Source organism: Zootoca vivipara, chromosome 1 (assembly GCF_963506605.1).
Source record: "Zootoca vivipara chromosome 1, rZooViv1.1, whole genome shotgun sequence".
Classification (NCBI taxonomy): domain Eukaryota; kingdom Metazoa; phylum Chordata; class Lepidosauria; order Squamata; family Lacertidae; genus Zootoca; species Zootoca vivipara.
Window position 1 is genome coordinate 106,272,935 of NC_083276.1, and position 17,267 is coordinate 106,290,201.

Sequence of the window (17,267 nt, forward strand, 5' to 3'; positions counted from 1 at the left end):
GAGGTTTCTGGAAATGGCATCTTAACATTTCATTTATCTTTAATTGTTCTTTTTGCATGCAACTTTTCCCATGAACATTTCTTTCTATCTACTGTCTCATGTTTAACTCAACCATGATTATGACGACCTGAAGCTTTGCCATTAACACTGCACAAGGATGGGATGCAATGCCTTCCGTGTATGAAAAGTGCTATGGAAATTATGACTAATTATTACTGTTGAACAAACCTGTGATGTGACTGTGGAAATAGGCATTTCTAACCTATGTGTTTTAGAAATCCATGTTCCATCACATGGGTGGGACCCAGGTGGCGCTGTGGGTTAAACCACAGAGCCTAGAGCTTGCTGATCAGAAGGTCAGCGGTTCGAATCCCTGCAACAGGGTGAGCTCCCGTTGCTCGGTCCCAGCTCCTGCCCACCTAGCAGTTCGAAAGCACATCAAAGTGCAAGTAGATAAATAGGGACCGCTCCGGCGGGAAGGTAAACGGCGTTTCCGTGCACTGCTCTGGTTCACCAGAAGCAGCTTTGTCATGCTGGCCACATGACCCGGAAGCTGTCTGCGGACGAACGCCAGCTCCCTTGGCTTATAGAGCGAGATGAGCGCCGCAACCCCAGAGTCGGACACGACTGGACCTGATGGTCAGGGGCCCTTTACCTTTACCTTTAACCTATGTGTTTTAGAAATCCATGTTCCATCACATGTCAGTGTTAGTTCAGCTTGGTAGTGTGTTTGATGCCCAGTCAAGCATGACAGCATCAAGCCATTTGAAATGAAGAGCAGGGGGGGGGGGAAACATCATTGAAATCTATATGTGAAGCGACGCTGACTACAGAATGCATCTTTTCTTTAGTTCACAAAGTCAGCATTTGTGAGGGACTCTCATCGCATCTGAAGCTCAACAAAGTACCATAACATCCTAGTTTTCTGAATCTCAGTTCTGTTAGACTCTCCCAACTTTAACCTATGAAGAATTATCAGGTTCCCAGCTAGGAGAATAAAAGGAAGAAAACGTGTTGACTTTTGCCTTGGGGCAGTGGTTGTGTGTGTACCACTTGACAATTGCTGGGCACTTAAACTTCTGTTCAACAAATCAAAGCATTCATTAACTAGAATTTTAATAGCCACAAGTCTTCTGGACTAAATATGAAGAAAAATAAAATTACACTTAGCCTTATATCATCATCAAAACCAGTACTATATTATGAAAATCATGGGTCCTGTACAAGGCGGCAGAGAGGGCCCTCATTAATTGGTAAATTTTCAGGGGCGAAATAGTACACTTCCCCATGCTATATTATAAAAACCAAGGGCTCCAGGAGAGTGGTTTATTTTTTAGAACTATTTGGTCTGCAAACACTAAGTAGACAACTACTTCATTTTCGGTCAATTGTTAAGCACATATTTGTACCAGCCATAAGTAGCCTTCAATGTAGTAGTTTGTTGTCATTACCCAATAAAACGTTTGCATTTCTATTCTGTCTTTAATAAAAATTAAGCTTTACTGAAAGCCCGAGACTCCACTTTTAATAAAAGTACATAAAGTTTTGAAGGTTTCATTCCCTAATAAGTCTTCTGCCTCTGTTCAACCACCCAGTTGCACACAGTGCCAGTAACTGCACTTTTTGCAACACAACATGTGAGCAAAATATCAACAGGTCAGTACACTGAAGGGCTGAATATAATCCAAGCAGTTTGCCCCACCACTTTGGGGTGGAAAACACCCAACACCAAAAAAAAAAGTCAATGCAAAAAGGAGATAACATGGACTGAAAAGGCATAACAAATAACTCCGTATACCTTGCACCGTAAAGCGCCCCAAACTGGCAAAACATATAATAAAAATAAAATAATCAAAGAAGCCTGAAAGAGAGATAATGAAATCCTGTAAAGTGTAGTACAGTGTAGCAGTCTTTATTTTTCAAATAAAACAACTTGCATACAAATACATCATTGGTACAAGTCAGACATAAAAATGGTTTTGGCAGGCATCTTAGTAAAAACAGAAGATGCTACTGTATAATTCGGGTAAGAGGAAGGGGAAGAGAAGATTTGTTGTTGTTCAAGAGGAAATGCTTAGGTTTACAATGCTTTCTAAAACCCTCAATTTTGCATGTAGAGAAAAAGCATGAGATTTTGGAATTCTTTTGGAAGTTGATTGATGCTATCAGTGTAGACGTAGGTATATTGTTTAGTGTATTAAGAGATTAGGAAGTTTAAAAATTTGGAAAATTTAGAATAAGGATTAATTTTTAATTTTGGTAACTGCTAAAGATGAGTAAAATTGAAATTCAGAGAGGGGGGACTTGAGGAAGTCACCCAAAGAGGTAATAATAATAATAATAATAATAATAATAATAATAATAACAATAATTTATACCCCGCCCATCTGGCTGGGTTTCCCCAGCCACTCTGGGCAGCTTCCAACAGAAATATTAAAATACACTAATTTCTTAAAGATTAACAGCTTCCCTAAACAGGGCTGCCTTCAGATGTCCTCTAAAAGTCTAGTAGTTATTTTTCGTTTTGACATCTAGTGGGAGGGCGTTCCACAGGGCGGGTGCCACTACCAAGAAGGCCCTCTGCCTGGTTCGCTGTAACTTGGCTTCTCGCAGCGAGGGAACCGCCAGAAGGCCCTCGGCACTGGACCCCAGTGTCCGGGCAGAGCGATGGAGGTCGAGACGTTCCTTCAGGTATACTGGACCGAGGCCGTTTAGGGCTTTAAAGGTCAGCACCAGCACTTTGAATTGTGCTCGGAAACGTACTGTGAAAGGAAATCATGATATGATAAGAATCTATATGTATTTTTTTTGGTTTGTTTTTGTTTTGTAGTGTATGTATAAGTGTGTTGTTCTAAAATGAATTTTAATTTATTTATTTTTTAAAAAGAGAGCTCTGCTAGATCAGGCTAAAGTCCCATCTAGTCCAGCATCCTGTTCTCACAGTGGCCAGAAGCCCATAAGTTGGATGTGTGACCAGTGGCGGAGGAAGAGGAGTGCAGGGGGAGTGCACCATCCCCCGGCAGCGTGATCCCAGTGGGGTGCTATCACCCCCAGGACGCCCACCATGCCCCTGGGGGCAGTGGGACGTGTGCCAGCCCTGCCCCCGTCTGTTCTCCACACACACCCCCGGTGCCAGAGCATGAAGCTCCACCACTGTGTGTGACATAATTAATACCTATTATACAGAGGCATACTGCCTCTAGCAGTGGAGGCATCCTCCTCCATGAATTTGTCTAATCTGCTTTTGAAGCCATCTACGTGGATAGCCATCAGTACATCTAGGTGAGAATTCCATAGTTAAAGTACTTCTTCGCATAACTCAGCTATCTTTTCTGCCCTAAAACTTCCAATGGCCTTTGTGATTTGAGTACAATACAAACATGTATAAACAACTAAGCAGGTGAAATCGCCAAACTCAATTAAAATTTAAGAACTATACCATTTAAAACTCAGTGCATTGTTGTGGCCCTTATTTTAGTTGGGGTTTCTAAACAATTTTGCAGTTTTTGCTGTCAGGGGCTTGTTTTGATCTCCAGTGAGAAAAGTCACATCATAATCAGCTGGACACTCTGACTGAGACAGTAATAATGCAGGCACCCCCAAACTGCGGCCCTCCAGATGTTTTGGCCTACAACTCCCATGATCCCTAGCTAACAGGACTAGTGGTCGGGGAAGATGGGAATTGTAGTCCAAAACATCTGGAGGGCCGAAGTTTGGGGGTGCCTGGTAATAATAGAATGATTAACTCTTTATGTAAATCTCTGTACAAAGAGCAAGACAAAAGCACATCAACCAGTTTTAGCTCTGCCGTCTCCGCATGAAGATGTCTTCCACTTCTTCAGCTTCATTAGATGATGCCAAGTTCTAGTATTATGAGAAAGGCTTATCCACTTTTCCCATACCACTCAAAGTTATATATATTTATTTATCATGATCCCCGCCTTACTCAATTTCTTCCTCCAAAGAGCCCTGAAAGTTCACTTAGTAGATGCTAAAGCAGCCTTTGCCAACCTGGTGCTCTCCAGATGTTTTAGACTTAACTCCCATCAGCCCTAGCCAGGGTTTGTAGTCCAAAACATCTGGATTGTGGATTTATAGTCCAAAACATATGGAAGGCATCAGGTTGGCAATGGCTGTGCCAACAGAGATTGAAGATCTGGCCATGCATGTAACACTCTTGTGAGCTTTAATTAATACTTTTTAAATGAAGTCATCCAACTGTGAATACACGCTTTATAATAATAACATCTGATTGATTGACATTTATTACAGCCATTGGCCCATCACACAACAATTCATAACATCTGCTTCCTTGTGAAAACACTGAATGACACATATCTGTGGGTCCTATTTGATGTCACTGTGTCCTGAGATTTTAGCATTTGCGAAAATGACTTCTGTGTAATCAATGTAGTTTTGAAATGATTCCTCCTCCTGCCAATCACATTAGTCAGTCTCTCCACAAAGGAAGTGGTAGTCAAGCAACATGCCTTAGAAGCAGCTTATCCAGTATTTACTACTATACTTCTTATCTGATGAAATAGCCACACTTAAGTTGATCAGAAGAACCGTACGGTCTGCAGTGGTTTCTTTCTTTTTCTTTCCCCCCATCCCCTCTGGATGCAAACTTTTCTGCCTGGGAGGACTCACTTCATTAGTACTTTACCACTAAACTGAAAGCACAGGACGTTAATTTCATGCGACATGCTGCTTAAGTGTTCTCATTTCCCATCTGGCTAGAACAATTATTATTCTGACTTGGAAGGCTATGTCTGTGACACATCTTCCTTAACTTGGAAAGTATAGTTCTCTGAGGAAAGCAAATAAGAATGGAGCCCTTTAACCCCAGCGGTGTTATTTTTGGGGATGGGAATGAGGAACTGTATTATATGAGAACAAGCTTTAGCAACCCAACTCTCTTGTTACAGAAGTCGCTTTGCAATTTCAGAACTAATCAATTTTTACAATTTATGTTGCAAGGACAATGAGCTAACCTTCTTTTTCCTTCCTTGGAAGAAAGTGCCTCACTTCCCTAAAACCAAAAAGAGAACTTGCTTTTGTATTGGTTTCTTTAGCTCAGACATGTTTTCATACACACCATTATTAGAAGCTTTATGAAAGAAGACACATGAAGGGTATGTGGAAACCATAGCTGACAAGCACTGAGGAGAAACGAACTCAGCCCACTCCAAACCACTACAGTGGAGAGTTGCTATGATGTACCTTTCACAGACCCTTTCACACAGTGAAATAAGAGAATTCTAGTCCATGGAAGAGGAGAATAATAAGGCATGGGGTGCTGGTATTTTGAATCCTCCTAAGGATTTTGATTCCAGCAGCATCACAGAAGGTCATGTTCTCCAAGGTACCATCCTTAGACATCACTCAATGACTGCTTACTAAAGAGTCTTGCGCTGGAGAACCTTGTGCTTGATCTTGATTCTTCCAGTGGGTTTACTGGACGATAAATATCAATACAGTGGTACCTCGGTTTATGAACACAATTGGTTCCAGAAGTCTGTTCATAAACTGAAGCGTTCATAAACTGAAGCGAACATTCCCATTGAAAGTAATGGAAAGTGGATTAATCTGTTCCAGACGGTCCGCGGAGTACTTAAACTGAAGCGTTCATAAACTGAAGCGAACTTTCCCATTGAAAGTAATGGAAAGTGGATTAATCCGTTCCAGACGGGTCCGCGGAATACTCAACCTGAAGCGTACTTAACCCGAAGCATGGGTGTAATTGGTTCCGGAAGTCTGTTCATAAACTGAAGCGTTCATAAACTGAAGCGAACTTTCCCATTGAAAGTAATGGAAAGTGAATTAATCCGTTCCAGATGGGTCCGCGGTGTTCGTAAACTGAAAATTCATAAACCGAGGTGTTCATAAACCGAGGTTCCACTGTAGCATCATATCTGCTTCAAGTCTGTGCACTAACTTCCATATATAGCAATGAACATATAACATGGTGTAGGCTGTAGTAGGTCTCTTCCATTCTCGATCAGTCAAAAGCTGATTACAAAAGGGTACAGGCACACAATGATCTGATCTTACATTGTGATAAGAACACGAAATTGTTTTTAATTGTACAGGCTGAATATATAATATTTTGTATTAAATGAATGTGTTCTTGGTCCTTATTGCTGTATCATTGAATTTCATCGTTCTTCTCAAGATTGCAAATGAGGATGCTTTCTTCAATGGGTGGAGTGTCAGAGTTTGCTTCTTCTGGACAAGCACTTCTCGGCTGCAGCATCCTTCTAAACAGATGGGTGGGTTTGTTCAAGCACCACCAACATGCAAATATAGCACTGGCAGCTATCACAAATGTCAATAATACCACCAAGACCACAATTCTACGGTACGATACTGGGAAAGGTGAAGGAGGAGAGGAGAAAACATTAAGTGAAATAACACTACATTTTGTTTTTAGCTTCAATTTCTCTGACTGAGATATAGCAAAGTTATTACAAAACATACCTTTAACGGGCTGTACTGAAATTTCATGATGAGCTGAAAAATAATAATAACCCAGAATTGAACAGTGCACAAGAGTGGGTTTGCACAATTAACTGCTTAAATGGTAATACACAGAAGATATTGTTCTGTAGCCATCAAGTCAAGTCTCACATTTATTAAATTCATCTACATGAAAAAAGAACTTGAGAACCAAGGAACAAATCTGGCCAGGCAATAACATCAATACCTTAACTAAAAATGGTCCAGTTAAAGGACATTTTATCAACAATTAACCATTCATTCTTCTAGCAACAAAAATGCTTTTGGTTTTTATTCACATTGTACAGGGTTCTGTACATATAGTGTTTAACCAACTAGCAATGCAGTCCTAATACCTTACTTGGAATAGAAGTAATCACAACTGATTCAATGAAAGTAATTGAAAGGGAATCCCACAGGAAAGTGATGAAGTAGTACGTTTCTTGCTCACTAACAGGAATCAATTTTCAGTATCCAACCAAGTGACAGGAAAAAAACCCTACTCAAGATATGCGATGGGAGCAACAAAACTGATGCTGTGGGAAGCTGGGCTGCTGATGTGGTGGCGTCTCTGCTACTCCATAGAGCCCTGCTGACAGGAGGTAGGATTTTTACTGGTGCCAATAATCTGATTACTGACAAAGCATAAGTTGGAAGGCTAGAATTTGAAGAGGAAACATCAAACATCTCCTTTGACAACGCCCGCCTCCAGCTCTCCCAATTTTGTATTTTGACATTTGTGTTTAGATCAGGGGTTGTCAACCTGGTCCCTACCGCCCACTAGTGGGCGTTTCAGGATTTTAGGTGGGCGGTAGGGGGTTCTACGGCACAAGGTCAATCCTCCTTTCATCGAACACTGGTGGGCGGTAAGGAAATTTTACCATCAAGAAAGATGCATTAGTGGGCGGTAGGTATAAAAAGGTTGACTACCCCTGGTTTAGATAGATGTGTTACTTGATTTGTTTGCTTTTTTTGTATGTGTCTACAGTTGTCTTGGCTTGGGGGGGGGATGTTCTGAGCATCACCTGTTTTTCTTCTGCAGATTTTCAGGTGTGCTCCCCCAGGCCCAAAAAGATTGGGGACCCGCATATGTTGTTTTAAATGTAGATTCATACCTGTGCTTCTTTTGCATACAAATCCTTTTTTATCTTGGCAGGTTGATGATTGCCAGACTCCATCTGTGGTCCTTAAGGCAATACATACTTTTCCTGTCAGCTGACCTAGATCAGGTTCTTGGATGCCCCAGTTTGAATATTGAATGGGGGAACCATCAAACCACGTTATTGTATTGTCTATGGGCAAAAAAAATATTGAAATCATTATACAGCTGTGCAAAGCAGAATGTAATTCCAGTTGTCACCTTCCTTCCCCAATATTTGCTTACATCAGAACTGAAATTTTGTTTGGGTTTTCTAAGAGCATCTATGAGCAGAATACCATATTTTGTTGCTTCCTGTATAAAAACTAAGCGGTTTTTTGAGGTCTGCAGAGGTGAGGGTACGTTCCACCTAGCTTTATCCACCTCCAAGCAAGACCAAGGAATAAGAAGGTGTTCTCCTTGCCATAGAAGTTAAGCTATTTTGGAGGCGTTAATGGAATATTTATGAAAATTCATTTTCTTTGGGGATCTACCCTCGTTTTTTTTAAAATGCAATGTGTTTTTTATTTTCATTTTTTTAAAAAAAATATTGGTTTTTAAGTGTCTGCTGCTCACAGCCTTTGGGATGGAGTGGGTTACAACCCCCCCAAAGTTATTTATTTATTTATTTATTTCATAAACTTCATATCGCTTGATTGTAAAAAACAAAAAAACCTCAAAGCAATTTACAAATGATCAAACAGTAAAACCAAAAAAGTTCACAACCGTACTCGAAATAATAAAAGGAAGTGTTTCCTCTAAGTCCAAATGTTTAATTCAGCTGCAGTGCCAATACTGTGTCCTTCCAAAATTATTTTGGAATCATCCCACAAACCTGTAACAAGCCTATAAGCGCAGTTCAGCAGAAAGAAATCTCTAAATAAGATTTGTCAATGTGCAAAACAGAAATGCTTCTGGGCTCTCTGGTAATGGTACCTATAAGAATTCCAATTCATGTTAGGAACATTTAAGAACTTTGGCATAGGAACACTGACCCCGCAAGACGCTTAAAATTGTATGTACTGATTATTACTCTTTTAAATTTGTAAATTTCATGACATTGTAACTTGCTCCCAGATTGGTCACGATGGAGTGTCAATTTTAAACAAACAAACAAACAAACAAATATGCCTTGACTTGTATTTCCTTCCCTTTTTAGTATTGGGAAGAATGCTTATAGCAGGATAAGATGTAATAATAACTCTGGGCGGCTTCCATCACATATAAAAAAACATAATAAAACATCAAAGGCTTCCTGATACAGAGCTGCCTTCTGATGTCTTCTAAAAGACATCTCCTTGACATCTGATGGGAGGGCGTTCCACAGGGAGAGGACTACTGCCAGGAAGCCCTTGAAAAATGTGCCCGGGCTGAACAATGTGGGTGGAGATGTTCCTTCAGATATGGCAGGGGATAGCAGAAGATAGAAGGAACAACATTGACCAAAAGGTGTGGCAGGGTGTGTGTGGGGAGAAACCTGGAGGAAGCAACAACCGGCTTTCCTTCCAGACCATCTGTATTTCAAACACAGAGACTTACCGGTACTTAATAGTAGGTATTCAGACTAAGGAATTAGCCCATAAGAGGAAATGCAACAGAAGCAAAGTGATCATGTAGCCAGAATGTGGCAGTGTGTCTTACCAACTACAGTGGTACCTTTGGTTTAGAACTTAATTCGTTCCAGAGGTCCGTTCTTAACCCGAGGTACCACTTTAGCTAATGGGGCCTCCCACTGCCGCTGCTGCGCAATTTCTGTTCTCATCCTGAGGTAAAGTTCGTAACCTGAGGTACTACTTCCGGGTTAGTGGAGTCTGTAACCAGAAGTGTTTGTAACCCGAGGTACCACTGTATATGTTAACTAATGAGCAAAGCAACTTGCCCTGTAAAGACAACTATACAGAAATGGATGGATGTATCTGCTCAATTCCCTTTACTTACTCTCAGTAGCGAACTGGATATTCAGCCAAATCGTTTCAACTGAAGGCCCAGAAGAATACAATTCTTCCAGAAGAAAAGCATTTTCATGTTCATCTGCAATAGTTAGAAGATTAGAACCTGAGGATGAAAGCAGAGAGAGAGATTTATGCATGATTTGCTTAAAAACCAACAGTCTCTCACAACGCTATCTGAACTCTATGTATTGCTATCAAATGCAATGAGCAGACCATGCCAGTACATTGCCAATTGCAATAGTTTCCAGTTTGTTTCTAGGCTCAGTTATTTGAAGTGCTAGTTTTTACTTTTAAAGTTAGAACCTGAGTGCCTAAAGGAATGCTTGCCCTCACATGTGCCTCCTTGGAACCTAAGATCTTAATCAGAGACCTTCTCCTTTTGTCCCCACCAAGTGAAGTACAATGGGAGGGTACTACTAAGCAGCCCTTCATCCACCGATGACACACTCCCTGTGTGATGCTCACCTTATGGAGTTTGCCTATCTTAATGTCAGTTCAGCAGCAGGCAAAGACTTTATTTTAAAAGAAACCTTTCATGTTTTACCTTCAAATCTATGTTTTGTTTCTGTGTGTGCATGCAACTAAGTTAACATATATTTCTGTTTTATTGTTTTGTTTTTGTATTTCTTGACTACATAAACTGCCCTGATAAATCACTGAATGGTAGGGCATTGATACTCAAATATGAACAGTACTACATAAATACCCCCTCCCCATTAAATCCTCAGCTAGCTTCCATGATACTCTGAATCATTACTCAACATCATGGGTGCAACCTTGGATCAAGAAACATTGTCACATTAATTCAAGATATATATTTACAGAGTTTGGATGAGCAAGGCTGCACAATAATCTAAAGAGGAAGTTGCATGGGTCTGTTTCATTGCAATTTTCTCTTGCAGGCATGTGAATTTCCCCCTCCTTGGTAGCTCTGGGACCTGCGCACCAACAAAAAAGCCTAGCAAAAAAAATTCCAGGCTAGGCCTTCTGATGATGTAGGCCTTCTGATGATGTCTGGTATGAAGAAAAACAAAATTACATGCACAGCAAGATTACATACTTCCTCATTCCAAATCAACACCAATAACCTTTCCATAGTGGTTTCCATAAATGCAATGGTTCAGGTGAAGGGTTGCCAGACTCAATAGAGGACAGGACTTCTGTGCCTTTAATTGCCCTGCTCTCTTTTGAGACTGGAAACCTTAAAGAGAAACCAGCAGACCCTTTGCTTGGAAATTAAACAAAGGGTCTGCTGGTTTCTCTTTAAGGTTTCCAGACTCAAAAGAGAGCAGGGCAATTAAAGGCACAGAAGTCCTGTCCTCTATTGAGTCTGGCAACCCTATTCAGGTGTGCCCAGCAAGGCCAAGCTGGAACTGGGGAGGTATAGCAGTAGACTATCCCCCAAAATCTCAGAAACAAACCACCTCCAGAAACAGAATAGTTCTGCTTTTGGAGTTTTTGTGTCTATACTAGCCATAACAATATTAACCAGATTTCCCCCCAGTAAGGGGAAATCTGAAGTAACAAGCAGGGGGTGGGGTGGGGTGCAGAATTTTGGATGCATTCAAGTCAAACATGATGCTGTGGATGGCTGTTGTAATTGCATGTAAATTGCCTAGTTAATTTTTATTTTAAAAATACAGTATTCAGAGTACAATGAACTAATAACATATAGTAATGTGTGAAGTGGCCATGGACTCACCACTTTGGCAGTACCAGAGATTTATCTAGCTTTCTCTGGACTGCATCTGCTATGCTGAACAACATCAAAGCAGATCAATAGTCTTTGAAATAACTTCTCTGAAACGTTGAAAAGAACACTGACGATTAGGCAATGCAAGGCCATAAATCCTCTGCCAATTTTCCCACCAACAGATTACCTCGCTTTTTGCAGAATTCAAATGCTTCATCAAAGTCTGAGTTCTCTAAAACTGTGGAAAAGCTGTAGCAGCTCCTTTCAAATTTTATCCAAGGGACAGGTTTTTCATCACACAGTCCCTTATATTCAGTTGGCTTCTCCTCTGTGACAGAAGGAATAGTTTAGCCACAACAGAAAGACAGAATTTGCTCTCCAGAGGTCTAACAAATTCTGCGTTAGCCTATTGAGACAAATATATTACATTAGCACCAGTCCTAGGTCTGTAGAAGAGTACTTGTGTACCTTATGCCTAGGGTACCGGTATGTACATTACCAAAAACTGGGAGGAAATGGGGCAACTCTCTGCTTTTAAGTAATCTTTTGCTTTTTTAAAAGGAACTTCCCCCAAGAACTATGAAGCATGCTGTGGGCTCATGACATAATATTTTCTACTCCTTCACTGTACTCTTTTATTTTTTTATCAGCTTAGCCCCAGGCAGCCAACTCCTTCCCATCACAAAGAACCAGCTCAACTGAGCAAACTGGTTGCACTTCTAGTCGTATTTGGGGAAAGCTGCCTTCTTTCCTTAGGCAGGCATGTTATTACAAAGTCTGACTATTTACAACACAGGCGAAATATATCTCAACATGGAGCATTTTAAACAAGACCCTTTCCTCATTTTAACTTCCTTAAGACAATGCTCAGAGGCCAGAATGGGCTCTTTGCTGAGTGTTTAACGTGAGAAAGAACCAGCTTACGGGGTGGAATATGGCAAACTGCCCCAGTCAGAAGTCTCTCACAATCAGTGCTTCTCCAGCGCCCGTCAATATCAATGTAGACACAGCTTCCAGAGGTCTGTGATTCCTCATCTCTCCAGAAAGTATACGGAGGGTTGGTACCATCTGACCATTCAAAATTAAGGCCGTTCTGACAAAAGAAATGTTTGATTACCTCTAGCAGTTCACAAACCCTTTCTCACAAAATTGCAGCCCATCCTCTCTCAGACAGAAATCTCTCCCAGTCCCAAATAGAGATGCCAAGGATGGACCCTCGGACCCTTGTGCAATGCAGGTGTTCTACCACTGAACTGCAGCCTCTCCCAGTATTTTTTTAAAAAATAAGGTACTTTTAGAGGCAAATGGTAATAGAGACACACAGACACAGATAGTTTTATTTACAAACTCACTTAACATGTTCAGCCACTGAAAGGGTAAATTTGAACGTACTTGCTAAATCACAGCAAAGGAACAAATCTTTTAAATACCTACATCTGAAGTGGATAATCCAATCCAATGGGCAAAGCCTAGTCGATTAACAATTACAGTGAGGAAGGCTTGGTGATAGTGGTCTGAAATGCTGACCAATTCAGCCCCATTTTCCTTGCAGGTTTTTAAAGCCATGTACCAAGTCATATTCCCACGGATTAATGTATATGTCTTGTTTGCATATTCTAAAGTATCTGGTACTGGGTTCATCACGGAAGAGTGTATGACATTTCTAGACATATCTGTGACAAGAATAAAATGAAAGATCAAGAGTCAACTGGAAAGCCGTAGAAAACCTTTTCAGCTTAATGTATGCTATTAAGAAATTTACATTTTCAAACAGGATATAGCAATGTCTGAAAGTAATATAAGTAACAACTAAATTAGTCTATTAAAAGCAGCAAGGAAAAAAAACCCCAAACAAAATAGATATTAGAAGATATTATGGTACATAATACTATTACCAGAACTTGTTTAAAATTCATCCAAAGGAGGAATAAATAATAAAATCACATTTTTCGTTGGCTCAGCATTTGAAAACCTTGAAAGCACCAATCACTGCACAGACTTGGACCAGAACTGAATTGTAGCATAAAGGAACCAGTTGTGCCTTTTCACTGACACTAGCACTGAGTGCTCCCTGGAAGGACAGATCCTGAAGCTTAGGCTCCAATACTTTGGCCACCTCATGAGAAGAGAAGACTCCCTGGAAAAGACCCTGGTGTTGGGAAAGATTGAGGGCACAAGGAGAAGGGGACGACAGAGGACGAGACGGTTGGACAGTGTTTTCAAAGCTACCAATATGAATTTGACCAAACTGTGGAAGGCAGTGAAAGACACGCTCTGGTCCATGGGGTCAAGAAGAGACACGGACACGACTAAACAACAACAACAACAACAACAACAACAAGCACTTTTAAGCATAGTTAAAAGGCATAAGCCCCATAATAGCACATCACAGATCAAGCTGTAAGTGCTTTGAGAATTTAAGTTCAGAAATTATCTTTATGCTGAATTTTAAATTACATTACCATAACAAAGAGGGTGAATATGACAATTCTCCAAGCAGTTTCAACTAAGTTGTTGCATGCACAGATTGGGGTCTGCACACATAATGGAACTTACCCTCTCTTCCCTCTTTGCCCCCTAAATTTGTTCTGGAAGGTTGGGGGAACCCCCAGAATAGGTGTGGGGGGAGTGTGGTAGGAAGGAGACGGGGGGGGGGGGAAAGGTCCCATTGCATGAGTGGACCGCATTCCCATGTGCATAAGCCCCACCATGTTGAATCCTACCCAATGGAAACCGACTCTGAGCAGGACTTAGTTGAATGGAACTCTATGAATCACTCTTGCTTATGGGGTGCTACTACTAGTATCCAAATACAGTGGTACCTCGGTTTTTTAATGTCTCCGTTTGATGAACGTTTCAGTTTTCGAACGCTGTAAACTTGGAAGTAAATGCTTTGGTTTTCGAACATGCATTGGAAGTCGAACATGCTACGCAGCTTCCGTATTGAGTTTTCAGTTTTCAAACGTTTTGGAACTCAAACAGTCTTCCGGAATGGATTATGTTTGAAAACCAAGGTACTACTGTAAGGACAAGAGTTTTCCTCTGCTCTAGGGTGACATCTGCTACTAGTAAAAAATAAAATAAAATCATATGATGAAGCTTGAAGTAATCTTGGGAAATGGGAAGAGTGAAAAGCTCAACCACTAATCTTAGCCAGTAGGACTGTAAAATGCCCAAACATTCACTAGAGAGAAAACATTTCATGTTTCATTTCCAAAGAAGAGAGTAGAGATACAAATGTACCATTGCAGCTGGATGATTATAGGCCATTTTTGTCTCATAATACTGTTGTGTCTACTATTTATTAAATTGCTTACTAAAATTAACTCAGAGCAATTTATGACTCATATGGCATCTTAAAATATCATTTGCTTGTATTTGCTTTAAGATAACTCACTGGGGATTGACAAAACTGGGAGAAAAAAGACACAGAAAGGAAAAAGAAGAGCTTCTATTTTTTTGGCAGACCTTTAAAACCCCACTATGCCATTTGTTTAAAAGCAAACCCTGTGCATTCTCTTGATTGTAAGCTAAAGATCAGTCCCATGTCAAAAACTGCACCCCCTGAAAAGTAGCTCCACTGTAGCAGCCAACAGAACCAAGAGAGATACCGTATGTGGAAAGAGCAGCACCAACTAGCAGTTTACTGTATAGCAGAATGGAGGGTGCTGGCCCATTCACTTCCCACTTCTCACTCTTCTAAAATCCAATTACTAATTGTAGCAGTAAGCACTGAGGGTAGGGGAAATGCTTATTCTGTGTTCTGCACAATGCCAGGAACACTGTTGGAGCAAAATAAATGTTAAATAGTAAGTTAATCCCATACTATGACTATTACACCTCCTGAAGTGCTAATATGCCTTGGAAATTTTCTTACACAGAAAAAGAACAGAACATACATGCTTACAAAAACAAATGTTACATGACTTATGGTACTTTTTTTTGCCTCTGAGGGCCACAGGTGTAGCAATGGGTGTGTGCTCGGGACCTGCCCAAACACAAACACAAACACAAACACACACTCGCTCAACAGATGTGCATATACTCATTCAACACACACAATAGTTTTTCAATCCTCCAGCTACTTATCTGGGAGTAACCCCTGTAAATTCAGTAAGACTTAATTTGGAGTAGACATATATAAGTGCCTTTTTAGAGGGGGGGGGGTAGTAGGGAAAAAATAATTTTTTACCTTGAGCCTTTTGGCAGATAAACCCATTACTTTCCCCACAGTTTTCTAGGTGCCATTTTCCCATTAAACTGAAGCTAGGCTTATTTAATATGGAAGCACATAGCGGGGCTTTTTCTTGGATTCCAGTACTGTGATCACTGTGATTCTGTAATCAATACATTATGATGGAAATCACTGTGAGAACAACACACACACACACACATATATACATATACATGTGTCATATTAACAAAACAATCATCAGAAAAAATAGAGATTACTCAGTAGATACAGTAATGAGAAGACCCTGAGCCTTTTATGAAAGAGCAATAGATTTCCCAGTACTTAAAACAGGCACCCCCAAACTTCGGCCCTCCAGATGTTTTGGACTACAATTGCCATCTTCCCCAACCACTGGTCCTGTTAGCTAGGGATCATGGGAGTTGTAGGCCAAAACATCTGGAGGGCCGCAGTTTGGGGATGCCTGACTTAAAAAATAAAAAAGTTTAATGAAAATGCAGACTAATAGTGAATTTATGAAGGCCATGCTGGATCAAGCCAAAGGCAACTTATTCTAACATTGGCCCATGGGCAGCCAGAAAGCAGTATCCAAGTGCAACAGCACTCTTCTCACTTGTGATTCCCAGCAACTGGCATTCAGAGGCAGCCTGACTTCGATAGTTCAGGTAGAGCATAACCATCATGGCTAGTAGCCATCATAGCTGCCAAGTCCGGGTCGTAAAGATCCAGGATCGGCAGCGCGCGCATGACCGGAAGTTGCGTGACGCGACTTCCGGTGGCGCTTTGCCCTTCTATGGGCACCAGAAAATGGCGGCGCCGGCGCCGGAAGTCGCTTCCGCGCATGACCGGAAACACGTAAAAGCGACTTCCGGCGCCGGCGGCGCCATTTTCTGATGCCCATAGAAGGGCAAAGCGCCACCGGAAGTCGCGTCACGCAACTTCCGGTCATGCGCGGAAGCGACTTCCGGCGCCGGCGCCGCCATTTTCTGGTGCCCATAGAAGGGCAAAGCGGCACCAGAAAAATGGCCGCTGGGCAGAAGCCAATTTAAGGGACAATACCGGGATTTTCCACCAAACGGGAGACCACCGGGAAACGGTAAGAAAAAAGGGGTTTTCCCAGCGGATACGGGATACTTGGCAGCTATGGTAGCCATTAATAGCCTTAATCCCCCTGTGCAATCCTGTCTACCAGCTGTCTATCAGCTCCATCTGGTACGCAGGCTGAGACCCTACCTGCTCGCAGACCGCCTTGCCAGAGTGGTGCATGCTCTAGTTAACTCCCGCTTGGACTACTGCAATGCACTCTACGTGGGGCTACCCCTGAAGGTGACCCGGAAACTACAACTCATCCAGAATGCAGCAGCCAGACTGGTGACTGGGAGTGGCCGCCAAGACCATATAACACCGGTCCTGAAAGACCTGCATTGGCTCCCAGTACATTTCTGAGCACAATTCAAAGTGTTGGTGCTGCCCTTTAAAGCTCTAAACAGCCTCGGCCCAGTATACCCCCACCGTTCAGCCCAGACACTGAGGTCCAGCGCCAAGGGCCTTCTGGTGGTTCCCTCACTGCGAGATGTGAGGTTACAGGGAACTAGACAGAGGGCTTCTTGGTAGTGGCACCCGTCTTGTGGAACACCTTCCCATCAGATGTCAAGGAAATAAACAACTATCTAACTTTTAGAAGACATCTGAAGGCAGCCTTGTTTAGGGAAGTTTTTAATGTTTGATGTTTCATTGTGCATTTAATATTTTGTTGGGAGCCGCCCACAGTCGCTGGGGAAACCCAGCCAAATG

At 41.6% G+C, this 17,267-nt stretch overlaps 1 protein-coding gene across 1 annotated transcript in view; it reads right to left on the reverse strand.

The window, feature by feature from the left end:
- Window positions 1-1,906: 1,906 nt before the first annotated feature.
- PLA2R1 (phospholipase A2 receptor 1) overlaps window positions 1,907-17,267 on the reverse strand; it is a 62,529-nt gene continuing 47,168 nt past the window's right edge. The window contains exons 23-30 of the mRNA XM_060280151.1: window positions 15,474-15,618; window positions 12,716-12,954; window positions 12,206-12,374; window positions 11,469-11,609; window positions 9,575-9,691; window positions 7,614-7,790; window positions 6,481-6,513; window positions 1,907-6,369 (exon numbers count right to left, since the gene is read on the reverse strand). Coding sequence (XP_060136134.1) covers window positions 6,149-6,369; window positions 6,481-6,513; window positions 7,614-7,790; window positions 9,575-9,691; window positions 11,469-11,609; window positions 12,206-12,374; window positions 12,716-12,954; window positions 15,474-15,618 — 1,242 coding nt within the window. The 3' untranslated portion in view covers window positions 1,907-6,148. The remainder of the gene's footprint in view (window positions 6,370-6,480; window positions 6,514-7,613; window positions 7,791-9,574; window positions 9,692-11,468; window positions 11,610-12,205; window positions 12,375-12,715; window positions 12,955-15,473; window positions 15,619-17,267) is intronic.